This window comes from Anser brachyrhynchus (genome assembly GCF_964034855.1).
Source record: "Anser brachyrhynchus genome assembly, chromosome: 26".
NCBI classification, from domain to species: domain Eukaryota; kingdom Metazoa; phylum Chordata; class Aves; order Anseriformes; family Anatidae; genus Anser; species Anser brachyrhynchus.
The window spans coordinates 2,646,155-2,673,987 of NC_137719.1; the positions used below are offsets into that span (position 1 = coordinate 2,646,155).

At 68.1% G+C, this 27,833-nt stretch overlaps 4 protein-coding genes across 4 annotated transcripts; 1 reads left to right on the forward strand and 3 right to left on the reverse strand.

Annotated features, from left to right (window-relative positions):
* Positions 1-3,498: 3,498 nt before the first annotated feature.
* VAMP8 (vesicle associated membrane protein 8) lies at positions 3,499-6,182 on the reverse strand. Its single transcript, XM_080568398.1, has 3 exons — positions 6,023-6,182; positions 4,746-4,898; positions 3,499-3,707 (listed from the first exon to the last, which is right to left on the reverse strand). The coding sequence occupies exons 1-3, from the start codon at positions 6,023-6,025 to the stop codon at positions 3,564-3,566; spliced, it is 300 nt and encodes a 99-aa protein (XP_080424524.1). The 5' UTR covers positions 6,026-6,182; the 3' UTR covers positions 3,499-3,563.
* A 295-nt stretch (positions 6,183-6,477) lies between these two features.
* Positions 6,478-12,284, forward strand: GGCX (gamma-glutamyl carboxylase). The gene is made up of 15 exons (XM_080568399.1): positions 6,478-6,578; positions 6,669-6,902; positions 7,003-7,161; positions 8,241-8,406; positions 9,044-9,122; positions 9,218-9,324; positions 9,402-9,565; positions 9,655-9,923; positions 10,462-10,593; positions 10,681-10,832; positions 10,914-11,083; positions 11,161-11,291; positions 11,361-11,508; positions 11,820-12,015; positions 12,094-12,284. The coding sequence occupies exons 1-15, from the start codon at positions 6,557-6,559 to the stop codon at positions 12,245-12,247; spliced, it is 2,283 nt and encodes a 760-aa protein (XP_080424525.1). The 5' UTR covers positions 6,478-6,556; the 3' UTR covers positions 12,248-12,284.
* A 61-nt stretch (positions 12,285-12,345) lies between these two features.
* MAT2A (methionine adenosyltransferase 2A) lies at positions 12,346-17,204 on the reverse strand. Its single transcript, XM_080568413.1, has 9 exons — positions 17,013-17,204; positions 15,569-15,646; positions 15,349-15,471; positions 15,165-15,277; positions 14,947-15,090; positions 14,617-14,835; positions 14,356-14,538; positions 14,126-14,259; positions 12,346-13,623 (listed from the first exon to the last, which is right to left on the reverse strand). The coding sequence occupies exons 1-9, from the start codon at positions 17,101-17,103 to the stop codon at positions 13,521-13,523; spliced, it is 1,188 nt and encodes a 395-aa protein (XP_080424539.1). The 5' UTR covers positions 17,104-17,204; the 3' UTR covers positions 12,346-13,520.
* Positions 17,205-19,589: 2,385 nt separating this feature from the next.
* H2AZ2 (H2A.Z variant histone 2) lies at positions 19,590-24,854 on the reverse strand. The gene is made up of 5 exons (XM_080568415.1): positions 24,716-24,854; positions 21,623-21,700; positions 20,968-21,081; positions 20,459-20,588; positions 19,590-19,923 (listed from the first exon to the last, which is right to left on the reverse strand). Exons 1-5 carry the CDS (start codon positions 24,716-24,718, stop codon positions 19,862-19,864), a joined length of 387 nt encoding a protein of 128 aa, XP_080424541.1. The 5' UTR covers positions 24,719-24,854; the 3' UTR covers positions 19,590-19,861.
* Positions 24,855-27,833: the final 2,979 nt, after the last annotated feature.

Below are 27,833 nucleotides of genomic sequence, written 5' to 3' on the forward strand. Positions count from 1 at the left end.
GCTCCTGCGCGCGGCTGTCCAGGTCGCTGAGGCGCCCTTCGCGCTCCAGCGCCTTGGCGAAGTTCTGCTTCATCAGCTCCGTCACCTCCTCCGCCTCGCGCTGGCACTGCGCCAGCCCCGCCTGCGGGACCCCAAGCGTCACCGGGGTGGGGGTGGGGTTGGGGGACCTTGGGGACACTGGGGACGTGGGGACCATGGAGACCCTGCGGACATGGGGACCTTGGGGATACGGGGGACATGGGGACCTTGGGGACATGGGGATCTTGGGGTCATGGGGACTTTGGGGACATGGGGACCCTGGGGACATGGGGACCCTGGGGACATGGGAGCCTTGGGGATCTTGGGGACATGGGGACCATGGAGACCTTGGGGACACAGAGACTACAGGGACCTCAGGGACATGGGGACCTTGGGGATATTGGGGACGCAGGGACCTTGGGGACATGGAGAACTTGGGGATCTTGGGGACATGGGGGATATGGGAATCTTGGGGACATGGAGACCTTGGGGATCTTGGGGACATGGGGACCCTGGGGACACGGGGACATGGTGACCTTGGGGACATGGTGACCTTGGGGACATGGAGACTGTCGGGACATGAGGACCTCAGGAACATGGGGACCCTGGGGACACAGGGACTATGGGGATCTTGGGGACATGAGGACCTTGGGGATACTGGGGACACAGGGACCTCAGGGACATGGGGACCATGGAGACCTCTGGGATCCTGGGGACACTGGGGACATGAGGAGCATGGAGACCTTGGGGACACAGGGACCTCAGGGACAAGGGGACCTTGGGGATATTGGGGACATGGAGGTCCTGGGGACACAGGGACTATGGGGATCTTGGGGACAGGGACTATGGGGACCTCAGGGACATGGGGACCTTGGGGATTTTGGAGATGTGGGGACCTTGGGGACATGGGGCCCTTGAAGACATGGGGACCTTGGGGACACAGGGACTATGGGGACGGGGGGGGGCCTCAGTGACTTGGGTACACAGGGACCATGGGGACACTGGGACCCTGGGGACCATGGGGATGGGGCATGTGGGGACGCAGAGATGGAGGACATGGGAACACAGGGACCATGAGGACCTTGGGTCATAGGGACCATTGGGTCACGAGGACCCTGGGGACACGGGGACCAAGGGGATGGGGCATGTGGGACCCAGGGATGGAGGACATGGGGACTGTGGGGACACGGGGACCAAGGGATGGGGCACGTGGGGACCAAAGGGACCAGGGGACACAGGGAACATGGGATGGGACCCGTGGGAACAATGGGGACAGGGCACAGCATGGATGGGGCAGACAGGGGACAGGACACAAGGCCAGGGACCGTGGGGACATTGGGACTGCGGGGACAGGGCGCGTGGGAACAGGGACGGGACACAGGGACCATGGGGATGAGGGGACAGGGCATACGGGGGGACAAGACCCACGGGGACAGGGTGACACAGGGACGGGAGACATGGGGACATGAGGACCATGGGGACACGGGGACCCTATGAAATGGGAATGGGGCACATGGGGATCGGGGGACATGGGGATCGGGGGGACATGGGGACGGGGCACACAGGGATCACGGGGATATGACCACGGGGACAGGGCAGATGGGGATTAGGGGGACATGGGGACACAAGACCCGTGGGAACAGGGCAACACAGGGGTAGGAAACAGGGGGACCACGGGGACAGGGGGATCAGGGGACATGGGGACAGGGCACACGGGAATCGGGGATACGGGGATGGGAGATGTGGGGACACGACTCACAGGGACGGGGTGACACAGGGACGGGAGACGTGGGGACCACGGGGACCCCAGGAAATGGGGACAGGGCACACAGGGATCACGGGGACATGGGGACACGGGGATCAGGGGACATGGGGATCGGGGGCACGGGGACCACGGGGACATGGGCACAGGGGGATCAGGGGGATACGGGGACCATGGGGACACGGGGACCATGGGGACCGGGGACATGGCCCATGGGGACACGGGGACCATGGGGCCACGGGGCCACGGCGCCAGGGCCACGCGGGCACTGCGTGGGGCAGGGCACCCACGGGGACGGGGTGGGGGGGACACGGGGCAGGGCACAGCGGGTGGCGGGGGGGGGGGCGCGGGGGGAGCACGGCGGGGACATGGCAGGGACACGGCGGGGACGCGGCGGGGACACGGCGGGGACAGCTCCCCCCCGGCTCCCCCCCGGGAACCGAAAGCGAAAGCGGCGGCGGCGCTCACCATGCTCCGGGCGGCACCGGGACGGGACCGGGACGGGAACGGGGACCGGGACCGGGACCGGACGGGGACAGGGACCGGGACCGGGACCGGGACAGGACCGGAGCAGCCGCGCCCGTCCCGGCCCCCAGCCCCGCCCCCGCCCCACCCCCCGTGGGGGCGCCCCCGGACACGCGTGACCCCCCCCCCCCCCCCCCCCCGGTGGGGCCGCTCCCACGAGCCGTGTCCCCGCCCCCTCCCTTGACACCCCCCCCGCGTGTCCCCGCAGCCCCATAGCTGTGGGTGCCCCCCCCCAGGAACCCCACAAATGGGCGGCCCACCCAGGACCCTCCCTCCCCCAAGGCGTGGGTCCCACACGGCCCCCCCCCGTCCCCGTAAGTGTGGGTCCCCCCCCAAGACTCCCCCTCAAGCCTTGGGTTCCCCCCAGAGCCCCCCCAAAGTGTCAGTCCCCCCCAAGGAGACCCCGAAGTCTGACCCCACCAACAGCCCCCCCAAGCCATGGGTCCCCCGGGACCCCCCTGGCCCCACAAGCCTGGGTCTTGGCCAGGACCCCACCGAAGTGTGGATCCCACCCAGGACCCCCCCAAGCCATGGGTGCCCCCCAGGACCCCCGAAACCTTGGGTCCCCACAGGACCCCCTCAATGTGTGGGGTCCTCCCAGAACACCCCCCCCCCCCAAATGTCTGGATCCCACCCAGGACCCCGCAAAACCTTGGGTCCCCCCAAGCCATGGGTCCCCCGGGACCCCTCTCCCAAGCCGTGGACCCCCCCTGGATCCCCCCCCCAAAGTGTGGATCCCCCCCAGGACCCCCACAAACCATGCTCCCCCCCCGGGACACCCAAAGCCTTGGGTCCCCCCAGGACCCCCCCTCCCCCAAGCCTTGGGTCCCACCAGGACCCCCCTCAAAGTGTGGGGTCTCCCCAGGACCTCCCCAAAGTGCGGATCCCACCCAGGACCCCCAAAAACCTTGGGTCCCCCCAGGGCCCCCCCCCCCCAAGTGTGGGGTCCCCCAAGAACCCCCCCCAAGCCTTGGGTCCCCCAGAGACCCCCTCAAAGTGCGGCTCCCCCCAGGACCCCCCAAGCCCTGTGTCCCCCCCAGAGCCCCCCCATTTTCCGGGTCCCCCCCCAGCCGCGGCCCCCCGCCGGGTGGCACTGCCCTTTGTCACACGGCGCCTTTTGTCCCCAGGCACCAGGCACCCGCCTGGCACCGCTCCCCGCGTCCCCCCCCCGCGTCACACAGCCCACGCTCGGCTCCGCAGCACCGCGTTTATGGGGCCGCTGCATCTGGGGGGGCCCCCAGGCGGGGGGGGGGGGAGCCTATGTGGGGATGACGCCCGAGGCCAGGAGGATGATGAGGATGAGGATGACGGCGCCCAGCAGCCCGAGGATGAGGAGCAGCTTCGTGTTCTTCCACCAGTACTTGCGCGCCATCTTCTGCGACGTCGTCTTGAAGTGCTCCGACTGCGGAAACGGGGGGGGCTCAGGGGGGGCGCCGGGGGGACCCCGCTGCCGCCACGGGGACCCCGCACCCACCTGGGGACCCCACAGCTGAAACCTCTCGGGGAGCCAGTGTCCCCTTGGGGACCTGGAGCCCCACATCTGGGACCCCTTGGGGACCTGGTTTCACCTTGGGGACTTGGTGCCCCGAATTTGGGACCTCTTGGGGACCCGGTGTCCCCTTGGGGACCTGGTGCCCCACTTCTAAGGACCCCCTGGGGACGCAGTGTCCCACATCTGGGACCCCTCGGGGACCCGGTGTCACCTTGGGGACCCAATGTCCCACACCTGGGACCCCTAGAGGACCTGGTGACCCACATCTAAGGACCCCCTGGGGACCTAGTGTCCCACATCTGGGCCCCCTTGGGGACCCGGTTTCACCTTGGGGACCTGGTGCCCCACATCTAAGGACCTCTTGGGGACCCGGTGTCACTCTGGGGACCCGATGTCCCACATCTAATGACCCCTGGGGACCCGGTGTCACCTTAGGGATCCGATGCCCCAATTCTAAGGACCCCTTGGGGATCTGTTGCCACCTTGGGGACCTGGTGCCCCACACCCAAAGACCCCCTGGGGACCTGGTATCACCTTGGGGACCCGGTCCCACACATTTAGGGATCCCATGGGGACACAGTGCCACCTTGAGGACCTCATGTCCCACATCTGGGGACCTGGTGTCACCTTGGGGACCCGGTGCCCCACATATGGAACCCCTTGGAGACCTGGTGTCACCTTGGGGACCTGGTGCCATCGTGAGGACCTGGTACCCCACATCTAGGGACCCCTTGGGGACCTGGTGCCACCTTGGGGACCTGGACCCCTGGGGACGCAGTGCCACTCCGGGGGTACCCCAGGTCCCACAAGCCCATCCCCACCTGGGGTCCCGCTGCCACCCTGGGGACCATGTGGCCAAAACAGGGACCTCGGAACCCCCCCCCCACCCCGCTCCTCACGGCCGTGTGTCCCCGCGATGTCCCCAGTGTCCCCGCAGTGTCCCCGCACCGTGGCCTCCAGGTCCTCGGTCTTGTTGCGGAGGTGCTCGAGGTTCTCGCCCCGCGCCAGGATGCGCTCCACGTTCTGGCTCATGATGCTCTTCACGCCCTCCACCTCCCGCTGCAGGTCCCGCACCCGCTCGCTGCCCCCCGGGGCGTCCGCCTGCGCCCGGCACCGCCTCGGTGGGTGGGGGGCACCCCCCCGGGTGCCCCGTGCCCACCCCACACAGCCCCCGAGGAGCCTCCCCAGCACCCGTGGGTGCTCACAGAGGCCCCCAAGAAGCTGGAGCTGCCCCACGCCCACCCCAAGCGCCCCCCAGCACCCCACAGGGGCTCTGAACACCCCCAGGCACCCCACAAGCTCCCCATAACCCCTTGGGCACCCAATAGGGGCCCCATATACCCCCCTCCAAGCACCCACAGGTGGCCCGTCGTAACCCCTCCAAGGACCCACAGGTACCTCGTAACCCCCCATAGGTCCCCCATATACCCCCTGAAGCACCCATAGGTGTCCCATAACCCCTTCACAGGCACCCCATACATCCCCTCAGGCATTCATAGGTGGCACTCAAGTGCACATAGGCACCCCATATAGTCACCCAAGCACACATAGGTGCCCCCCAAGCACCCATAGGTGCCCCATATGCCACCCCAAACACCCTATAGGCATAACATATAACCCCCAAGCACCCATAGGTGCCTCATAACCTCCCCAAGCACCCCATAGGCACCCCATATACCCCCCTCCAAGCACCCACAGGTACCTCATAACCCCCATAGGCACCCCATATAACCCTGCAAGCACCCATAGGTGCTCTATAACCCCCACAGGTACCCCCCAGTCACCCATAGCACCCCCCATACAGCCCCGCAAGCACCCATAGGTGCCCTATAGCCCCCCCATACATCCCCCATGCCCCCACAGGTGCCCTATAGCCCCCCCCATACGTCCCCCCATGCGCCCGCAGGTACCCCTCGAGCACCCATAGGTGCCCTATAGCCCCCCCATACACCCCCCAAGCACCCACAGGTACCCCTCAAGCCCCCACAGGTGCCCTATGGCTCCCCCCAGACACCCCCCAAGCCCCCATAGGTGCCCCCCAAGCCCCCATAGACACCCCAACCCCCCCCCAAGCGCCCCTAGGCACCCCAACCCCCCCCCAGGCACCCCATAGGGCCCCCAGCTCCGCCCCCCCCCGCGGCAGCCGCAGCCCAACGGCCCCGGGGCACTTCCCCATTTCCCCATTTCCTGGTCCCGGTGCCGGTCCCGTCCCGCCCCCCGCTCACCATGGCCGCAGCCGCTGCCCGGCCCCGCTCCGGTCCCGCTCCCGGTCCCGTTCCCGCCCGGGGCTTCCGGGAGCGGCGGCGGCGGCACCGCCCGGGGCAGGGGCGGGGGCAGGGGGCGGGGTCACGATGGGGTCAGGGGGCGGGGCCAAGGGGCGGGGCCAGACCCGGTGGGCGGGGCCAAGTCTCGGTGGGCGGGGCCGGGGAACCCCGCGGGGTCGCCGGGGGGTGAGGGGGGCGGGGAAAGCGGGAGGGGTCAAGGGTCAGAGGTCACGGGGGGGGCAGGGGTCGGGGGGGGTTGAGTGGGGGGCAGGGGGCGTGGGGTCAGAGGTCACGGGGCTGGGGGAGGGGCCGCAGGGGGGCAGCGAGCGGGGGTGGGGGAGGGGAGGGGAGGGTCGGTGACCGCAGCGGGGTCAGAGGTCAGGGGGCGGGGCCGGGCATCGCCCCCCACCCCCCCGCCCCCCCCCGCTCCCCGGCAGCCGTAGGCCGCCGGGCGGTGCCGTGGCGGTGACGTGGCGAGGGGGCGGGCACCCGGCCATGGCGGCGGCGGCGGCGATGGGTGCGGGCACCGGGCGCCACCGGGAGGGCGGCGGGGACCCGCCGCGCCCCCTGCCCCCTGACCTCTGACCTCCGACCTCTGCCCCTCCAGGCCCAGCCCGGCGGCGGCGAGCGGGACGCGGGGCGGAGGAAACGGCGGCGGCGACACCGGCACCGGAGGAGCCCCCGGTGCCTTGCGGGGCCCCCCCCGGTGGGCGCCCCCCGGGCCGTGCCCGGCGCCTGCTGGGCTTCGAGCCGCGGGAGCTGGCGAGCTGGGGGCGCCTCGTGCGGCTGCTGCACCGCCCCCGCGACCCCGCCGCGCTCGGGGCCTTCCGGGCCGCCTTCGGTGAGCGGCGGTGACACCGGGGCACCGGGAGCGGGACCCCGCCGCCGCGGCCCCCGGTGGCTCACGGTGTCCCCGCCGCGCCCCCCCCCCCCCCCCCCAGGGCTGCTGATGGCGCTGGACGTGCCGCAGGAGCGGGGCCTGGCGCGGCTGGACCACCGGTACCTGGACGGGCTGGAGGTGTGCCGCTTCCCCCTGCTGCCCGGCCTGCGGCCGCTGCCGCTCGACTGGATGTACCTGGTGTACGGCGTCATGCTGCTGGGTACGGGGACACGGGGACACGGGGACAGGGACGGGGGGACGGGGAGAGCAGGACGGGGGGACAGGGGCATAGGGCACGGGGACAGCAGGACGTGGGGCATGGGGACACCGAGACAGCAGGACGAGGGGACGGGGACACGGGGACAGCAGGACATAGGGCCGTGGGGACAGGGACGTCAGGACATGGGGCATGGGGACACGGGGACAGCAGAACATAGGGACGTGGGGACAGGGACAGCAGGAGGCAGGGGCATAGGGCACGGGGACATCAGGACGTGGGGCATGGGGACACGGGGACAGCAGAACAAGGGGACGGGGACACGGGGACAGCAGGACATAGGGATTTGGGGACAGGGGCAGCAGGAGGCAGTGGCAAAGGGCATGGGGACAAGGACATCCAGATATGGGACGTGGGGCATGGGGACACAGGGACAACAGGACACGGGGACACAGAAATCTGGAGGCAGGGACACAGGGCATGGGGACACAGGGACATCAGGACACAGGGGTGGGGACAGGAGGACGCATGGACATGGGGACAAAAAGGCATGGGGATGTGGGGGTGGGGACAGCAGGACACAGCGATGTGGAGGCACAGGGACAGAGGGGCATGGGGGCATGGGGACATGGACATGGAGACACAGGGACATCAGGACTTGGGGGGGATGTAGGGACATGGGGATGGGCACATCAGGACACAGGGACATCAGGATGTGGGGACATGGGGACACAGGGACATGGATCAGGGTGGGATGGAGACAAGTACGGGGCACACGGGGATGGCCATGTTGGGGACAGGGACGTGGGGACACCGGGACACGGTGACAGCTGGGTGGCACCGGGCACAGTGCACATGTGGGCGGCCACCATGATGGGGACAGAGGAACAACGGGGACAGGGGAACAATGGGGACAGGGGGACAATGGGGACAAGGACACGGGGACACGGGGCTGGGTGCCACAGGACCCCATGGGGAGCGGGTGCTGGGACAGGATGGGGCCAGACGCCGGGGCAGCGAAGGGGATGGGGGGTGGCAGGGGGTGACAGCGGGTGACAGCGGGTGACAGCGGGTGACGACAGGCGCGCTGGGCATCATGGTGGGGTTCTGCTACCGGCTGAGCACCCTGGCCTTCCTGGGGCCCTACTGGTACCTGCTGCTGCTGGACAAGACGACGTGGAACAACCACTCGTACCTCTACGGGCTGCTGGCCTTCCAGCTGGCCCTGGTGGGCGCTGACCGCTACTGGTGGGCACGGGGACACGGGGACGCCTGGGGACATGGGGGGGGGGGGGAACGATGCTGTGCGGTGGGGTAAGGGGGATAAGGGGTGGGGGTGCTGGGGTGGGTGGTCGGGGAGGGTGCGGGGTGCCGGGGGGGGTGGGTAATGGGTGCGGGTCACCTGGGGGTGGCACTGGCCTCGGTGTCCCCAGGGGGGTGGGATGGGCTCTGGTGTCCCCCTGGGTTAAGGGGCCCTAAGGGGTGACACAAATCCTGGTGTCCCCGTGGTTCTGCATGGATTGGGGTCCCTGTGGGGTGATACAAACCCTGGTGTCCCCGTGGTTCCCCATGTGTCAGAGTCCCCTAACAGGTGACACAAACCCCGGTGTCCCCATGGCTCAGGGTACCCTAACGGGTGACACAAACCCCGGTGTCCCCGTGGTTCCTCATAGCTCAGGGTCCCCCCGGGATGACACAAACCCCGGTGTCCCCGTGGTTGTTCCCTGTGGCTCAGGGTCCCCCCCATGGTGTCACAAGCCCTGGTGTCCCCATGGTTCCTCATGGCTCGGGGTCCCCGCAAGTGGCACAAGCCCCGGTGCCCCTGTGGCGGTGTCCCCTGCCCCCCACACCCCCCCCAGCGCCGTGTCCCCCCCCCCCCCCCCAGGTCCATCGACGGGCTCCTGCGCCCGCAGAAGCGCAACGCCCACGTGCCCCTGTGGAACTACACCCTGCTGCGCGCCCAGGTGGGTGCCGGGGACACACAGGTGACAGGGGGACATCCCCGCGTGTGCCACCCCCCCCTGTCCTCACCGCCCCCCCCCCCCCCGACCCCCCGCAGATCTTCATCGTCTACTTCATCGCGGGGCTGAAGAAGCTGGACGCCGACTGGGTGGGCGGCTACTCCATGAGCTCCCTGGGGCGCCACTGGCTCTTCGCGCCCTTTCGGTGAGCGGGGGGCTCCGGGGGGGGCTCCGGGGGTGAGGGGGGTGACAATGACGGTGACAATGACGGTGACGCGGCAGGCTGGTGCTGTCGGAGGAGATGACCAGCCTGCTGGTGGTGCACGGCGGGGGGCTGGCGCTCGACCTCTCCGCCGGCTTCTTGCTCTTCTTCGACGCCACGCGGCCGCTCGCCCTCGTCTTCGTCACCTACTTCCACTGCATGAACTCGCAGCTCTTCAGCATCGGTGAGGGGGGGGGGGGGGGGGGCAGCACCCCGGGGACGGGCTGGGGGGGCTCGGGGGGGCCCTAATAACGTGTCCCGTCGCCCCCCCAGGCATGTTCTCCTACACCATGCTGGCCAGCAGCGGGCTCTTCTGCGACGCCAGCTGGCCCCGGCGCCTCTGCGCCCGCTGCCCGCGGTGGCTCCGGGGGGGGCTGCCCAGCACCGAGCCCCCCCGGCGCAGCCCCGATTGTCACTATGGGGAGGGGGGAGCCGGGGGGACGCGGGGGGGGCTTCGTCCCCGGCAGCACCTGGCGGCCGCCTTCACGCTGCTCTACGTGGCGGAGCAGCTCTTCCTGCCCTACTCCCACTTCATCACCCAGGTGGGGGCATTTTGGGGGGTTTTGGTGAAGGGGGGGTGGGGGGGCGATGTGGGGGGGCATTGCTTGCGGGGGTGTTGCACAGGAGGGTGATGCTGGGCTGGTGGGGGGGGGGATGTGGGGTTGGGGACACTGGTGGGGGTATGGGGACACCGCTGGGGGTATGGGGACACTGGTGTGGGGGAAAATAGGGGCACATGGTCACTGCTGGGGGGTTTGGGGACACAGCTGGGGGGCACGTAGGGGTATAGGGACACTGCTGAGCGGCATGGGGACACTGGTGGGGGGCACGTAGGGGTATAGGGACACTGGTGGGGGCACTGGGGTACTGGTGGGAGGCACATACGGGCGTGGGGACACAGCTGGGGATATGGGGACACTGGTGGGGGTCACATAGGGGTATGGGGACGTTTCTTGGGGGCACATAGGGGAAGAGGGACAATGCTGGGGGGGCACATGTGGGTACGGGGACACCACTGGGGGTCCCGTCCTTGTCACCATGGGGCTGGCAGGACACCGACCCCTGCCGCCGCCCCCCCAGGGCTACAACAACTGGACCAACGGGCTGTACGGCTACTCGTGGGACATGATGGTGCACTCGCGCTTCCACCAGCACGTCAAGATCACGTACCGCGATGGGCTCACCGGGGAGGTGGGCTACCTCAAGCCGGGGGTGAGCGGGGGGGGCAGGGGTGGGGGAAAGGGGGGGGCAGGGGGGCCCAGCCGGTGATATTTTTTTGGGGGGGGGTCCCCCGAGAAGGTGTTCACGCAGAGCCGGCGCTGGAAGGACCACGCGGACATGCTGAAGCAGTACTCGACGTGCCTCAGCGCCATCCTGCCGCGCTACAACATCTCCCAGCCCCAGATCTACTTCGACATCTGGGTCTCCATCAACGACCGCTTCCAGCAGAGGTGGGGGGGCTGGGGTTTTGGGGGGGGGGAGCGGGGGGCTCTGTGGGGTCCGGGGGGGGCTCTGACAGCGCCGTGCCGCAGGCTGGTGGACCCGCGGGTGGACCTGGTGCGCGCCGAGTGGTCCCCGTGGCGCCGCACGCCCTGGCTGCTGCCGCTGCTGCTGGAGCTGTCGCCGTGGCGCGAGCGGCTGCAGGAGCTGGAGAGCGGCCTGGACGGACACACGGACGTCGTCTTCATCGCCGACTTCCCCGGTGAGGGCGCGGGGAGCGGGGCTGGGAGCTCGCCAGGCCCCCCCCCCAGCCCCTAAATAATTCGCTGTCGGGCGCAGGCTTGCACTTGGAGAACTTCGTCAGCGAGGATTTGGGCAACACCAGCCTGCGGGTGCTGCGGGGAGAGGTGCTGGTGGAGCTGGTGGAGCAGCGCCGCAACCACAGCCTGCGGGAGGGCGAGGGGCTGCAGGTGAGTGGGGGGAGGTCGGGGGGGTCCTAGGGGGGCTGACGGCCCCATGCCATCCCCCCCCTGCGGAAGGTGCCCCCCGGGGAGTACCACAAGGTGCACACGGTGTCGCCGGAGCCCTCCTGCTACATGTACACCTACGTCAACACCACGGCGCTGGCGCTGGAGAAGAACCTGACGCGGCTGCAGGAGCTGCGAGAGCGGGTGCAGAACGGCACAGGTGAGCCCTGGCCCCCCAAAACCCGGGGTGGGGAGCCCCCCAAATCCTCACAGACCCCACAACTGAGCCCCACCCCCCCCAAACCAGGATGGGGAGCCCCCCAAATCCCCACAGATCCTGATACTGAGCGCCACGCCCCCCTAAACCAGGATGGGGAGCCCCCCAAATCCTCACAGACCCTGATCCTGAGCCCCGTGACCCCCAAATTCCTACACCACCCCAAGACTGAGCCCCACATCCCCCAAACCTGGGGTGGGGAGCCCCCCAAATCCCCACATGCACCCCAAAGCTGAGCCCCACGCCCCCCGCAGAGACAGAGCCGCTGCCCCCCGAGCTGCGGCCCATCCTGGGGGAGCCGCTGGCGGCGGGGGCCCCGACGGACCCGGTGGTGGCGGCGTTCCTGCGGCGGCAGCGGCGCCTGGAGGAGCTGGGGCGGCGGCGGGAGGCCAGCCTCGGCCAGCGCCTCCACCGCTTCCTCCGCAGGAAGTACTACCTCTTCCGGCGCAGGTGAGCCCCAAAATCTGCTTTTTTGGCATTTTTTTGTTGCACCCCCCCCCTCAATTGGTACCTTTTCGCTCCCCGCAGCGCGCTGATGACCCTCATCTCCCTGCGCAACCTGGCACTGGGCCGGCCGCCCCTGGAGCAGCTGGCGCAGGAGGTGGCCTTCGCCAACTGGCGCGGCGAGGAAGAGGAGGGCGCACGGCCCGAGGGCGAGGGGCAGGCGCCCCCCGAGCTCTGAGCGCCCCCAATAAAGTCTCTTTTTTTTTTTAAACCCACCCTGCGCGCACGCTTTTTTCCCTTCGCTTCCCCCCCCAGGCAGAGGCTGAGGCAGGGAGGTAGAACCTAGCAGTTTTATTGAGTCGGTTTTCGTGTCGGTTTTTTTTTTTTTTTTTGGAATCAGTGAAATTGAAACAAACGTAATAAAACCTCCAGAAAAATATTAAGAGGAGAAAAAAAAAAAAAAGAGAGAGAAAAAGAGAGAAAGCCCCCCCCGCCACCCCCACCCCACTGAGGCGGGCGCTGGGGCGCGGGCCCCGGGGCGGGCAGGTAAACAAGCCGGCTTCTCTGTACCACACCGGCCAAATGCGCCGCGCTCCCGGGGACAGCCACCCCAGGCTGCCTGCCCCCATCCATCTCCCCCAGGACGACCCAATCCCCTCCTTTTTCACCCCGTTTCGGAGGCCGCCGCGGCCTCCCGGGGTGGGGGAAAGGCGGGGTCGGGGTGCGGGGGGGGGCTTTCAGGAAAATCAAGAGCTGCCGTCTGAGCCCGGGGGCTTCTCTGTACTCACGCCCCGCGCCTCAGCACACAATAAATACACCACTAGAAAAAACGTTCAAGTATGAAGGGCCGATTCCCCCCCCTTTCCCCCCCCAAAAAGCTCGGCCGAGCCCCCCCAGCGCAGAGCTCGGGCGGGAGGAGGGGGTTGTGCAGTTGTGGGTTCAACTTCAGCTTTCTTATAAAGAAAAAAAAAAGAAAGGAAAGAAAGAAAAAGGTTTCCTCTGGTACCAAACCCGCATGTGGGACGGGGGTGGGCTCGGCTTTAACGCCTGCCCCCCCCAGCCCCGTGTCACGTACGTCCTCCGAGAGGGGAAGAGAGAAAGAGGTGGGAGCGGAGAGGTTAAAATCCGGTTAAGAACAAAACCAGCACCAGTGAGGTCCCGGCGGGACCCGGGGGGGCGCGGGGAAGCCCCCGCGGGACAGCGAGAGTTTGGGGGGCACCGTCTCGGAGCTCAGACGTCACGAGATTAAAAAGAAGCCAAGGGGGGGGGGTGCACAGCAGCCGTGGGGCGGGCAGGGGGCTCGCCCCCGCGGGCCGGGGGGGCCCGGGGAGAGGCACGAGGCCGCGTGTGGTCCCCACGCAACCGAAATCCTGGCGACAGACAGCGGTGGGCGAGAGCAGAGGGAGGACAGGAGAGCTGAGGGCAGAGGAGCTCTTTCCCCCAGAGCCTGAAAGCTTCTCTGTAGCCTACGCCAACAGGAGTGGGGAAAAAAGCCTAACACTTGTTATTTTTTAGTACTTTAGCTTTTTGGGAACTTCCCAGGGGAAACTGTCCCTACCAAAGTGGCCATAGGCTGCAGTCCTCTGATAAATGGGCTTCTTCAGATCCAGATCCCTGGAATATACAAGTCCCGCGCTCAGTGAGAGGGTCCAGGCACCGCCACGCTCACACCTCCCTGCCTGCGGGGCCGGGCGCCGCCTGCCCTGTCCTGCTCCCCCTGCCCGGGGCGGTTGCAGCTTCCCCGGCCGCCCCCAACAAGGCGGAGAAGCTGCAAGCGCGCGGCGCTCAGCTGCCGGCGGATACTTACCCCTCAGCAGCACCCGGTCCGCCCGAAAAAGCACTTATCTTCCGGCTTAAGCGGCTCGTGTCCCAGCCCAAAGGCTGCTCCTGGCCTTTACCTCGGCCGTTTTCCAGGTGCGGAAGAGGCGGCGCCGATGGCCAGCGGCGGCACGAGGCGGTGCCCGCGGGCGGCTGGCTCCGGCCGGGTGCAATTCTGCTCGGGCACCCGCGGCCGCACCGCTCGGAGCCGCTCGGAGGGGACCGCGCGCGCTCGGCGCCTGCCACCCGCCCGCCGCCCCCCCGCCCGCCCCCGCGGCGCGCTCCGCCCGCGCGTTACCTGACGATCACCCCGGGGCGGAGGTCGAAGTTCTTCTTGACGATCTCCAGCAGCTCCCGCTCGCTCTTCTGGGACGTGCCGTAGTGGAAGATGGAGATGGAGAGCGGGTGGGACACGCCGATGGCGTAGGAGACCTGAGGAGGGAGGGGGACACAAAGGGATGGGAGGGAATCAAGGCACCGGCAGCACGAGGAGCATTCCCCGGGGAACGGGGCCGTGGCGGCACCCACCTGCACCAGCACCCTGCGGCACAGCCCGGCCTTGATCAGGGACTTGGCCACCCAGCGCGCGGCGTAGGCGGCCGAGCGGTCCACCTTGGTGTAGTCCTTCCCGGAGAAGGCGCCGCCGCCGTGGGCCCCCCAGCCCCCGTAGGTGTCCACGATGATCTTGCGGCCGGTGAGGCCGGCGTCACCCTGCGGGGAGGGAGGGCGTCGTCACCGGCACACGGTGCCGCACCGGCGGGGCGCCAGGCCCCCGGGACGCCGCCGTACCTGGGGGCCACCGATGACGAAGCGGCCGCTGGGCTGCAGGTGGTAGATGGTGTCGTCGTCCAGGTACTTGGCCGGCACCACGGCCTTGATCACCTTCTCCTTCAGGGCATCGCGCATCTCGTCCAGGCACACCTCCTCGTCGTGCTGCACCGAGATGACGATGGTGTGCACGCGGATGGGGATGACGGCGCCGCGGTCCTGCATGTACTGAACTGTCACCTGCGAGGAGACGCCGGAGCCTCAGGGGGACGCGGAGGAGCAGCCCCGAGGGTCCCCGGCGAGGCAGCTCCAACGGGGCCGGCCGCAGCGGGGCCTTCGTAGGGCCCTGACCTGCGTCTTGGAGTCGGGGCGCAGCCAGGGCAGGGTGCCGTTGCGCCGCAGCTCGGCCAGCTTCGCGTTCAGCTTGTGGGCCAGCACAATGGTGAGGGGCATGCACTCCTCCGTCTCGTCCGTGGCGTACCCGAACATCAGGCCCTGCGGGAGAGGCGTGCTCCAGCTCGGCGCCCCCCGGCTCAGCGCGGGCGGCGGGAGGCGGCCCCGAGCCTCACCTGGTCGCCGGCCCCGATGTCCTCCTCGCTGCGGTCCAGGTGGACGCCCTGCGCGATGTCCGGGGACTGCTGCTCCAGGGCCACCAGCACGTTGCACGTCTTGTAGTCGAAGCCTGAGGAGGGAAAAGCATTTGAGCGGGGCCGCCGGCACCGCTGGCCGCGAGGGAGCGGCCCCAGCACGCACCTTTGGAGGAGTCGTCGTAGCCGATGTGCCGGATCGTGTCCCGAACCACCTTCTGGTAGTCCACGACGGCTCGGGAGGTGATCTCGCCCGCCAGCAGGATCATCCCCGTCTTCGCAACCGTTTCTGCAGGGAAAGGAAGAGGAAGGGAGGGGAGGGGAGGTCAGCCCTAGCCCCGGCCCTGCCCGCCCCGCGCCGCTTCCCCGGGCGGGCACCGACTCACCGCAGGCCACCTTGGCGTCGGGGTCCTGCTTGAGGTGGGCGTCCAGCACGGCATCGCTGATCTGGTCGCAGATCTTATCTAGGGAGAAGGCACGGGGCCGTCAGCGTGGCGCGGCCCTTCCTTCCGCAGCTTCCACGGTAAGCTGCCAGCGCGAGCCGCTGCGCTGCCCGAGCTGGGCACGGGCCTCCCATTAAGCCGGCGAACACAGCGTTCTCCTTGTCCCCGCTGCGGGTTATTAGCGTGGAATTTCAGGCATTTGCCCATTAAACCCTCGGAGCTCGAGTTACATTTGGGTCAGGGCTTAGGTTCAGCCACCTACGGCACCGCTGAGAGGGAAATGGCACCGTGGGGCCGGGCAGCACCGCCCCGGCTGCCCTAATCCTGCCCCGCGGGCTGCTCTCAATGGGTTCTTTGGTGCCTGCGGCTGCCCCCATGTGTGCCCAGCCTGGGAAATGGGGTCCCACCAGCAGCCCAGCCCCCCCCAGCACCCAGGATGCTTTACTCGGGGCTAGGAGCCCCCCCCCTTTATTGCAGGGCGTCGGACGGGCCCCACAGCAAGCAGACAGCTTCGCCGTCCTTGGCGGCGACCTTTCGGGGCGGATTTAGGAGAGGAGGAGAGGCCAGCGCCGCGCCGCAGCGGGGAGGGGGCTGCAGGAGGCTCCCCTCGCCCCTGCCCGGGGTGAAAGGGCAGCGGGACGGACCTTCAACCCGCGGGGCGATAAGAGGGGCACGCCGTGCCTCGTGCCCGCCTTGCTTCATCGCCTCTCCTGCCCCGCCGCCGGCACGTGACGGCCCCCGCAGCTCCGGTGCCGGGCGGGGGAAGGAGCACGAGGGCGGCCGCGGGGAGGGGGGGGGGGGGGAGAGCTGGGGGCTGGAAAACGATGACAACGGGATTCGGTTGGGGGGGGGGCAGAGCTGCTGGAGGCTGCTCCCGAGCGTGTGCCCAAAAACGGAGATAACCGGGTCCGGGGGCAGCCCGGGAGGATGCCGAAGGGCCGAGAACGGGGTGGGGAGTACATCCCGGGGGGGGGACACACCGGTGTCCGCCCGGTGCTCAGGGCGGCCCGGAAGCTGCTTAGTCACGGCGGTGACTCACGGCCGGCCCCCCCCCCCCCCGGCGGCATCACCCCGAGGGCGGGCACGGAGCCCCCACCGGGGGGGGGACCACAAAACCTCCCCCCCCCCCCCCCCCCTTTTTTCTCACCCGCCCCCCCGCCCTCCCCACGCGGGAACCACGTGCGCGCCGGGCCCGCAATGCGGCGCGCGCCGCCCCGCCACTGCGCGCGCGCCCGGTGGCGTCATCGCCTCCCCCCTCCCCTCCCCGAGCCGGCCGCGCGCGCGACCCCCCCCCTTTTATCCTCCTCCTCCTCCTCCTCCCCCCCTCCCCTCGCTGAAGCGGCCTCGCGCCTGCGCGCTGCCCGCCTCGGCCCGGCCGGGCCCGCACCTGGGTGCCCCTCGCCCACGGACTCGGAGGTGAAGAGGAAGGTGCCCTCCTCGATGAACACCTCGTGGAAGCCGTTGAGCTGCCCGTTCATGGCGGCGGGGAGGCGGGCGGGCGGAGAGCAGAGCGCGGGGCGGAGCCGGCGGGCGGAGCGAGGGCGAGCAGCTTCGGCGGCCGCGGCGGACTGAGCAGGGCGCCCGCCGCCCCGCCTCTATTTATATCCTCCTCGCCCCGCCCCTCCCGGCGGCGCCGGCCAATGGCGAGCACAGCGCGCGCCGCGGGGCGGGGAGGCGGGACCACGAGGGGCGGGCGGGGGGGGGCGGGTTACGTAACGCCGAGCGCTGCCCTCGGCGGTGCCGCTCCTCCGAGCAGCCCGCGGGGAAGCGAGCCGTTAGCTCAGTGTGTAACGCGGCCGGGGCGCCCCTCCGTGCCCTCGCCCCGCGGCGGAGCGGGCACCGAGCGGCTCCCCCCGGCTCGCTTCCCCCCCCGCCCGGCCACATGGACCCGCCCGCTGTGCCCGGCGGCGGGAGGCGCGGCGGGCGCATGCGCACGGCCGTGAAGGGAGGGGGAAGGGGAAAAGGGCAGCGCACGCGCAGTGCGGCGGCGGCGGCGGGCGGGCGGCGAGGACGGCCCTTCCCGGGCGCCGCCATCTTGCGCGCCTGAGGCGCCGCCATTGTGCGGCCCGCGGCGTCCCCCCGGTGCTCCACCCCCCCCCAGGGCCCCCCCGCCTCACCGGGGCCTCGCCCCCCCGCCCTCGCGACCCGTCCCCGCCCGCCCCGGTTACCCCCCCCCCTCCCCCGCCGTAGGCCCGGCGCCTCCCGCCGCCATCTTGTGCCGGGCGCGGGGGCCGCCTGACGCAACGGGCCGCGGGGGTTGCAGCGCTGGGGCCGGCCCCGCACCCGCCGCCGCCGCCCGGCCCTGCCCCGCGGTCAGGTGTGGGCCCGGCGCTGCCTCCCCGGCGCCAGCACGGCCACGGGGCGGGCCCGTGGTGTGGGGTCAGGACAGACGGACGGGGCAGGTCAGACGGATGGACAGCGGGGTGCGTGGGGGGAGCTGCTCGAGCAGGACAGACGGACACCTGCGGACCCCCCCCCCCCCAAGGTGGATGGAGAGCAGGGGCTTGCCTGCTCAGGACAGACAGACGGCCAGGACCCCTGTACAAGACATATGGACACCTGGGACCCACGCTCTCAGGACAGATGGACACCAGGAGCCCCTCACAAGACAGATGGACGCCTGGGATCCGTGCCCAGGACAGAAGGACACCAGGAACCTGCCCACACAAGAGGGATGGACACCAGGGACCCCCCCCATCCAAGACAGACATCCAGGGCAGACAGATACCTGGCACCCACATGCTCCAGGTAGATGGACACCCAGAATCCCAGGACAGACGGACAGATCTCCGAGATAGATACACACCCACGCTTTGCACGCCCAGGACAGATGCCCGAGATAGATGCACACCCACGATTCACGTGCCCAGGACAGCCAGCCAGCCAGCCCGCAGACACCCAGTCCAGGTGGGATCCCCACACCCAGGACAGACGGACAGCCAGGACCCACACACCTGGGACAGATAGCGACCAGGACAGATGGACACACCCCAGCGCCCTACACACACCTGGGAGAGACAAACCCTCGGAACCTGCACGCCCAGGACAGACAGACACCTCGGAGCACATGCTTAGGACAGACGGACGCCCCAAAGCCACCTGTTTAGGACAAACAGACACCGTGAACCCACGTGTTTAGGATAAACAGACACCCCAAACCCACATGTTTAGGGCAGACAGACACCCCAAACCCACACATTTAGGACAGACAGACACCCCCCAACCCTCATATTTAGGACAGACATCCTGGACCCATGGATTTAGGACAGACAGACTCCCTGAACCCACATGTTTAGGGCAGACAGACACCCCAACCCTCAGATTTAGGAGGGACAAACACCGCAGACCCACGTATTTAGGACAGATGGACACCCTGGACCCCCTATATTTAGGGCAGATGGACACCCCAAGCCTCATATTTAGGGCAGACTCCCTGAACCCACATATTTAGGGCAGACAGACACCCTGGACCCACACATTTAGGACAGACAGACACCCCAAACCCCCCATAATTAAGACAGATGGACACCCCAGGCCAGTTCCCGCCCCACCCCACCAGCTACACGGGCTGGGGGCGGGGCCTCCCACCCGCACATTTGCATAGGGGGCGTGGCCGCCCCTATTTGCATTTGGGGTGGGAAAGCGCCGCACCCAGACCTCCACCCAGGGCCCGGGGGGCCCCTGGAGGCCCCGGTGCCAGTGGAGGGGGGGGTGCCCCACTTTTCCTGACATCCCCCCCGCGGGTGCTGCAACTCTCGGAGGCTGGAAAGGAGCCCGGGGAGGTTCCCGGCGGGACCTGGCTCCCCATCTCGCTTCTCAGCGCCTTCCTCCAGCTCCGCGATAACGCCGCACCCCCGCAGCGTTATCTCCCACGGAAACAGCCCCACCTAAACCCACCCCCCCGGGGCTTACAAGAGCCACGGTGCACCCCCCCAGGCCCTCAACACCACACGCCGACAGCGGGTTTTGTAAAAAATGGTTTATCCGTTCCATTTTTGTATAAAACACACGGGAGAAACCTAGCCAATCACCACACGAATCGCCGCCACGTGACAAGGTAACTTTTTGTCAAACTTTGAACCTAAAGACCATACAAATGTTTGCTCCTGTCTACAGTCAATTGTCTATGCTCTTCCATCGAACTATTCCTTAAAAAAAAATTCCACATATCCCCGGCTTTCTTCTGTCCCGGTTACAGTACAACGACAGGGAGGACGCGGGCTGGTTACGACTCCTTTACGCGGTTTTCTGCTGTCCCTTCTTCCCGATCAGAGACTTGTGGATGTGGGGGATCACGCCTGCGGGGAGAACAACGCGTCAGGGCTGCCGCCGGCATCACAACGTGCTTAGCCGCAGGGAATTCCCTCTTCCCTCCCGTCCCGCCATAAATCTGCCGTCCTGGAGGGGGAGGCAGCTCCCCCCACGCTAAAGGACGCGGGGTTTGGGGGAGAGAAGCTGAGCTCTGAGGCCCACGCTTCGGGAAGGAGCGAGGCTGCCCCAGCAGAAGCCTCTCAGAGAGGTGGTGCGAGGATCGCAGCAGATCGGGGACCCCCCCGGCACGCAGCGGGGCAGGCACGCCGCTCGCCACGCACCTGGGAAAGCCCAGATGGGGAAAAAAAACCAAAAACAATCCAACAGCCCGCGAGGAGCGGCAGCGAGGAAGCCCGGAGCTGAGGGGCGAGCTCTCAGCAGCTCCCCAGCGCCACCCGTCGCTGCGGATTCCAGCCCAAAGCGACCGCACTGGCGAACCGGGCTGAGTTCCACCCCAAAATACCCTCCTGCCTCTCCGCACGGCCAGGGGAAGGAGCGGAGGAGCCCCGCGGCCCCGCTTACCTCCCCCAGCAATGGTGGCTTTGATGAGGGAGTCCAGCTCTTCGTCGCCGCGGATGGCGAGCTGCAAGTGCCGGGGGGTGATGCGCTTTACCTTGAGATCCTTCGAAGCGTTGCCTGCCAGCTCCAGCACCTGGCGAGAGACCGGCAGCGCCGCGAGCCTCAGAGGGGGCTCAGAGCACCTCCAAGTGCCAGGAGGAGCCGAAAGCTCTTCCCCTCCTCACACGCGCCGCTGGAGCCGGCGGGCGTGCGGAGCACTGGCACCGCGCCCGCCTGTCCCCGTGTCACCAGAATTTTTTCCAGAAAATCTTCCTGAATTTTTTCCCCCCTCCCCCCTCACAGCCTCCCCCCCGTTATAAACCCAGCAGAAACCCCAGCCGCCTCCCCAAAACGAAAATCAGCGCAACAAGAATTGTCGGGGAATAAAACCAGAACGAAACCCGACAGCTTGGGATTAAATGCCCTCACAGGTCAGCCTGCTCCCGGAAGGCGAGCGGCCGCCGCGCCCTCACCTCGGCGGTGAGGTACTCGAGGATGGCCGCGCTGTACACCGCGGCGGTGGCGCCCACTCGCCCGTGGCTCGTAGTGCGGGTCTTCAAGTGCCTGTGGATGCGGCCCACCGGGAACTGGAGAGGAAGCAACGGAGACGGGGTGAGCACCAGGTACTGGATCCGCGCCCCGTGTGCGTGCCGGTACCGGGCTGCACCAGGGCCGTTTTCCCCCAGACCCCGCCCCGGGACAGAGTTCCTACACCGAGACAAATTTTAGCCCCCGTTTAACGACGAGGAGCGCTGCACACAGGGGAGAGGGGCACAGAACTGGGTGAATGGCCCAGCAGAGCCCCCCCACGCACCCGCTGTGGTACCCCGCAACCCCCAAGCGACGCCCGCAGCCTTCCAGGCCAGCCCCAGGCCGGATCCTTCCCACTGAGAGCCAGGAGCGAGCGCCCCCACCCGCCCCCCCCCGACGAGGGCCTCCCCGCCCCGCCACAGCCAGGGCGGCGCTGGAAGCGGGGCAAGAAACGACAACAGCAGAAGTGCCCCGCCGTCGTTGTGCTAAAACAGGGGAAAACAAAAAAGGGCTGTGGCACCCCGCCCCTCGGACGCAGGAGGTTCGTTACCTCCGCGACGTTTCACAGCCCGGGACCACGAGGCGGCCGCACGTTACCTGCAGCCCGGCTCTCTGGGAGCGGGACACCGCCTTGGCCTTGGCCTTGCCACTGTCCTTGCCAGCTTTACCTCCAGCCTGCGGAGACAGAGCCCTCGTTAGTCCTGCCCCTGCGAGCGCGCCCACTGACGAAGCCGCCTCGGTTTTCGCCCCCCACCCCGTGATAATTTTCCGCGCGTGCTGCCGGGCCCGCTGCTTTCAGAGCAGCCCCGGGTGCGTTTCCGCTACCAGGCGAGCGGAATTTTTACGTTTCCTGTTACCGCTATTCCCATTATTTTTCCAGAAGGCGGCAAACAGGGGAGAACCAGCAGAGAGCAGTTGTTGTTTCGCGGCAGCAGTTGGGAGAAATCTAGGATTTGGGGTCGGTTCCCGTCGGGCATGCGGCAGCACGCCTTTCTGAACGCCGGGATTCGCGGCTCAGCCCCGCGCGTTTCCAGGGTGATCCCTTCTCCTGGGAGCTGCTCCCTGCCACAGGCGTCCTGCAAAGCCTCGAGTGCGGCTCTGGGAGCCAGGGGGGGAACGAGGAGGAAGCGGCCACGTGCGGGCGGCTCTCTCACATCTGCCTAAACAGGATCATGGGAGCGAGGCGCTAATTCAAGCCTGAAGTCGCTAATTCTGACGGGAAGAGCCTCCCGGAGGCTGGGAGGGGCGCAGGGGAGGCAATTTTTAGTTAAGGTGCGGGCCAGGCCGGGCCGGGCCGTCCTGACCCCAACACCATCCCATTCTGAAAGCGATGGGAGCAGGGCTGGCTGCAAGCGAGCTGGGGCCAGCCAGCAGCCGCCCGTCCCGCCCTGCGGGAAGTGGCCACGGGATCCAGAGCTCCCTTTGGGCCCCGGCACAGAGCACAAAGACGCACGCCAAGCTGCACGGGGAAGGTGTTTAATTTGGAAGCGGAGCGGTGCTGGGCGAGGTGGGGGAGCCGGGGCCAGCTTCCTGCAGCGTGAAGCACGAGGCCGCGGCCGCTCCTCCCTGCTCAGGGAAAGCTGGCACCTGGTAAGCGCGCGGCGTTCTGGCAGCTGGCACCGAAACGGGGCTTCCTTGGGGAGCGGCCTGCTCCGGTTCCTTCGGGAGGGCAGCGAGGGCGAGATTCCTTACACCGAGGGAGCTCGGGGAGACCCGTGCGAAGCATTTTGAGGCACCACGCTTGAGGATCCCCTCACTGGTGCGGCTCTGGGAAGCCCGAGCAGGAAGCTGAGCTCCTCGTGTCAGTGCAAGGCCTCCAAACTTGGCGCAGAAGACTCAGGGAGGGATATTTTCGGCTGGGCTTCTCTTTCCTGGCGAGGCAGCTTTGGAAAAGAGCACTGGGTGCTCGCACTGTGAGCTTTTATTGGCCAGCGCCGCGACTTCCCTGTCGGGCCCCCCAGCTGGCAGCTTCCTGCTCGCTCGTTATTCGAGCAGAAGGGGAAGGGGTCGGACACGAGGGGCCGCGAGTCCTGAGCTGTCCCCATCCCGGGGAGGAGAAGCCTCGCGCCGGCTGCCCACCATCGCAGCTCATCACGGCCTTCCTCCTGAGCCCGGGGACTTCTTCCTCTGCCCGGGAAGCGAGGCTGGAGGAGGCTGGCAGGTTACGCCGCCCGGCATGCACTGTCCAGAAAATCCCAGGAATTAACACCTGCGGTGCATTCGGCTTTCACTTGAGTCCCTCACCCCAAGCAAACCAGGTCGAGCTGTCAGCCCCTGCCCATCTGGGGGAAACACGCTGGCCATCGACATCCCTGAACCCTGGAGTTTTCCTGAGGAAAAGCTCCGCAGAAGGCCGCAGCACTCATAACCCAGCGCAGAAGCAAAGCGGGGAACGCAGCCTCGCTAGTTTACTAGCGGAGAACCAGAGTAATTAAATCTATCACCACTGCCTCTCTCTCCAGAGGAGTCAGGACCTGTTAAATCCAGGACGAGCCCTGGCCCCAGCAGCTTCACTCCCCCAGCGAGCAGGGGGAGGGTGCACAGGTCCCTGTCGCCCCAGGGAGCCGCTCGATGGGAGCCCCCACACACCTCGCTCTGTTTCTGAGGCAGCAGGGAGCTGCTTCCATCCCTTCTACAAACGTGTGCCTCCAAGGCTGCGTTTTCAAGGAGAAAAACAAACTTTGGCGGCCATTCTCAGCTTGGTTTCGCAGCACCTCCGGTGGTATTTACCAACAGCACCCGTGTGACACCCGGCCCCACAGCTCTCCCTGGCGATGCCGCACTGAGCCCTTCTCAGAGCGCGTCCCCCTCCCTAAACTTGCTAAAAGAACAAGTTTTTCGTCCACAGCCACCGGTTACGGGGCGCCCAGCGGCGCAGGGAGGTGAGGGTTGCATAACTTCACCCGGCACTTCCACCTCAGCCAGCGCAGGCTCCTCCTTGGCCTCAGCCGCTCGCTCTAAGTTACAGACCCCGGCACCGAGAGGCGGAAAGGGAGGAAAAACAAAAAAAAAAAACAAGCTTGGCGACCTCCAGCCCGGAGCTGCCACCCCTGCCTGTGCTTCGGGGAGAGCCAAAGCCCAGCGCGAGCTCCGGCAGCCGGGCCCTAAACCCGGCAGCAGCACGGCCCCACGGGGAGTAAACAAGCACCGGGAGCAAACAAGCACCGGGAGCAGCAGAAGCGGGACCCTCCCCACGAGTTTCGGGTGCCGCAGGGGGTTAAACCCCCAGCTGCCTTCCCCAACCCCCCCCCGCCCCCCCTCAGGAAGCCCCCGCGGAGAACGAAGGAGCTCAAACCCCAGCAGCCACCGGGGGCGGCAGGGCCGGGGCCGCCCGGGTCACCCCCCGGTGTGACGCAGCCCCGGGGGAGCCCGGGGGCACCGCGCGGGGCCTCTTCACGGGACCGCGGGGGGCTGGGAGCTGCCAGGAGCCCGTGCGGTACCACGGGGCAGGCCGCCGCCGGGCCGCCGTCCCCGCGACTCCAACCGGGAAAGGACCGGAGGCGCTGCGAGCGGCAAGGGGACCGCGGACAGGGCCCGGAGGCCGTGACAGAGCCCGGGGCCCCTCGACAGGGCCTAGCCCCGGCCCCTGCCCCGGCCCCGGTCCCCCCGCGGCTCCTCGCCGGTCTCCCCCCCGCCACCCCCGGGCCCACCGGGAGCAGGCCGAGCCCGGCGGCCGCCACCGCCCCTCACCATGGTTCCGCCGCCCGAGTCCGCGCTGGAGCCGCCTCAGGAGCCGCCAGACAATGACCCGCCCGAGCGCGACGCCCGCCGCCGAGACCCCCGCAGCCAATCACGGCGCGCCGTGCTTATTTGAACGGCCCGCTCGGACCAATCGGCGAGCGGCTTCTTGCTACCCCCTCCCGACCAGCTCCCTCTGCTGGCCCCGCCCCTCGACCCGTTTAACGGCCGGTGGGGTTTTTTTTTTAGCTTTGCACACGGCACGCAGGGCTGAGGGGAGGGGGCGGCGCGGGGGAGTGACGTGTTGGAGAGCCAATAGAAAGAGCCGATCCGGCTGAGGGAGGCGGGGTTGGGAGGATAGACATGCGGCGAAGCCAATGGGAGGGGAGAAGAGGCTTTCCCGCCCATTCTCTCTCCCCGCCCCCCGGGTTGTTTGTTTGTGAGGGGGGGGGGGGGGGGGGGAGGGCGGCTGAGGGGCCCTGAGGGGAACCGGGGACGGGAACCGGGCACCGGGGACGGCCTCTGGAGGGCCCCCGGTTGTGATCCAGGCCCCGTGGCCGTCGTCTGTCCGCCCGCCCGTCCGTCCCCCTGAGAGGCCCCAGCGCCGCCCCCGTGAGGAGAGGCCGCGGCTCCCAGCCCGGCCTGAGGGGAATTCACCCCCGGGACGCCGAGGGGGCGCCCTTGTGTGGTGTTTTTTTTATTTTTTTTCGCAGGAAATTCCCCCAATAAAGGCCGGTGTTGCCCTAAAGGGGAGCACGGTGGGGCTGGGGTGGCCCCGGTGCCCCCCCCGGTGCGGGTTTCGGTCGGGGCTGGGGGGCTGAGGGGCGGCTTTTTGCCCAGGGGCTCAGAGGGGAAGGTCGCTGCTAACGGCTGGGATCAAATAGTGTGGAAAAAGCCCCAAAATTCCTCCCGGGAGCCGCTGCAGGTCATTGGGGCGGCTGTGATGGTAGGTGGGAAAAAAGACTTCCCTGCTCCGTTGCGAAGCCAAGCTCCGGGCACACACCGAGAGCCAGGGAGGGGAATTTTGTGGGGAAATTTGGCTTTTAGCGAGCAGGAGTTGGGATCTCGTGGAAGCTGCGTCGGGAGCGCAGCGCAGGCCCCTGTGCAGAGGAGCTCTGCGTCAGGCTGGCTGTGGCCGTGAATTCTCCAAACAGGAAAAAAAGAAAAATGGAAAGAGGCAAAAATCCCCCATGGAAAGAGCTGCGGAGCCGGACCTGCCCTCACGAGAGGGGGCGCCCCGGCTGCCTCCCCAGGACGTGCAGGACGGACGCTGCCAGGGAGGAGGCGATGGAGGAGAGGTAGGGGAGCATGGGCTGGGGAGGAGGAGGAGGAATAGGAGAAGGAGAGGCCCCCTTACGCCTCAGTTCCCCACCAACCCTCCCCCAGCACTAAGCATCATGCCTCTTAATGCACCCACAGCATTATTTTTGGGGTGCATGGGGGGGGCTCAGCAGCAGATCTGCCCCCCCCCCAACCCCACTGCCTGCACCTGCCCCGCAGACAACAACTGCTGCCGGCGCCTGCAGCCCCCACAGCTGTCCCTGGGGCTCACCACAGCCCCCCTCAGCCCCCACAGCCTCCCCCGGCCCCCACCGGAGCAGCTGGCACCCGGGGGGGGACACCGCCGGTTCCTTTTTACGAGGCACCAGCACGGATCCGGCTCTGTGGACGGGGTCACGCCAGGTCCCCGAGCCCGGGGGCTGCGCGCGGTGGTGGCGGCGGCGGTGACGGCCGCGGCTCTCAGTGCGCAGGCGGCTGCCGCCCGTGTCCTCAGATGAGCCCGCGCCCGCAGGGAGCCGCAGAGCTAAATGCGGCGCGGGCTGCGGCGCCTGCGTCACTGCGCGCGGGCCCGGCGTGGGCTGCAGCGCTGCTGGGGTGGGGGTGGGGGGGGCGAAAACGGGGGGGGGGAGCACAGCCGTGGGCACCCGCACGTGCCACACGTATGCACCGAGCTTTGCACCAAACCCTTTTTGCCCTCCCCCTCCCTCGACGGGGGCGATTCCTCGCACTTGCGCCCGCCAGCTGCACGCGATGCCCCCCCTCCCGCAGCCCACCCCAGCTGTCCCCGCGCCTCGGGGGGGCCCCCCAAAGGGCTGCGCTGCCCCCAGAGCCCAGCTCGGGGACGAGGCGGCCCTCGGGGCGCTTCCACCAGCACCAGGGACCCCACAGCAATCAGGAGCCCCCCGCACCGACCCCCAACCCCCCCCCCCAAAAAGAGCGAGGCGGAGGCCGGGTGGGTTTTTTTCATTCACTTTTCCGCATACTTTTTATTTGTTACAAACATACAATTCTTTAAATATAGACTGTAAAACTCCATTTGCAAAAATCTGCTACGGTAAGGAGTGCTCGCTAGCATGAGGAGTTCGTCACGTCGGGCGTCATCTTTGCTAGTGGTAAATCCAGGACCTGCCTTCGGCAACCGCCGGCCGCTCCCCGGCGCCTCCCGAAGCCGCCCCGCCGGCCGCAGAGGAAGGGAATGAGAATCGGCCCCGCTGCCGTGGGAGAGGGGGACGGGGCCCCTCCGGGCGCCGGCAGCCCCGCGCTGGGCCGCGTAAAGTGCATGGTTTGCTTTAGTTTTTTTTTCTTTCATTAAAAAAATAAGAGGAATAAAACTTTCTTCTTTCGTCAAGGTACTTCGGGGTGAACGTTTTGGTCTCTCAGCAGATATTGCGGAAGCCAGGCCCGGCCCTGGCGCCTCTCCCTCTCTCTCTCGCTTTCTGCCTCCAGCTCTTGCGGAGGATCTGCCTCGCCCGCCCCGATGTTTCACCTCCTCAGCTCTGCCCCGGGCGCGGGATGACCGCGTGCCGGGGCCGAGAGCGCTCACCGTTCGCCGTGCCGCGTCCAGGACAGACCCGCGGCCGTCCCTTCCGGCGGCCTTGTGCCTCCACGCCGCGTTTTCGAGGCCGGTAACGCGCGGCCTCGAGCCTCGCGGTCGCCAGCGGCACCGCCAGCTCCCCGAACCGCGCTGCCCCGGGCGCGGGGAGAGCTCGGCGGGGGCCGCGAGCCCGCCGGCCTCTGCCGCCCTCTCTCCCGGCTCTCGGCGCGCCCGCTCCCGTCCGTCCCAGCGGGTGCCTTCCCGAGCGCCGCTCCCCAGCGGGGCGGAAGCCGGACGGGAGGTCCCGGCACGCGC

Coding starts and splice junctions, on each gene's coding strand:
- MAT2A (XM_080568413.1), bottom strand. CDS start 17,103: ATGAACGGGCAGCTCAACGGCTTCCACGAGGTGTTCATCGAGGAGGGC. Junction 15,647..17,012: donor CGTGGGCGAGGGGCACCCAG/GTGCGGGCCCGG, acceptor CCTTCTCCCTAG/ATAAGATCTGCGACCAGATC. Junction 15,091..15,164: donor ACATCGGGGCCGGCGACCAG/GTGAGGCTCGGG, acceptor CCTCTCCCGCAG/GGCCTGATGTTCGGGTACGC.
- GGCX (XM_080568399.1), top strand. CDS start 6,557: ATGGCGGCGGCGGCGGCGATGG. Junction 6,579..6,668: donor GGCGGCGGCGGCGGCGATGG/GTGCGGGCACCG, acceptor CTGCCCCTCCAG/GCCCAGCCCGGCGGCGGCGA. Junction 11,084..11,160: donor CTTCATCGCCGACTTCCCCG/GTGAGGGCGCGG, acceptor TGTCGGGCGCAG/GCTTGCACTTGGAGAACTTC.
- H2AZ2 (XM_080568415.1), bottom strand. Junction 20,589..20,967: donor TCGAGTACCTCACCGCCGAG/GTGAGGGCGCGG, acceptor GTCTCTCGCCAG/GTGCTGGAGCTGGCAGGCAA. Junction 19,924..20,458: donor AGCCACCATTGCTGGGGGAG/GTAAGCGGGGCC, acceptor TTCTCCCCGCAG/GCGTGATCCCCCACATCCAC.
- VAMP8 (XM_080568398.1), bottom strand. Junction 3,708..4,745: donor CCGAGGACCTGGAGGCCACG/GTGCGGGGACAC, acceptor CCGTTTCCGCAG/TCGGAGCACTTCAAGACGAC.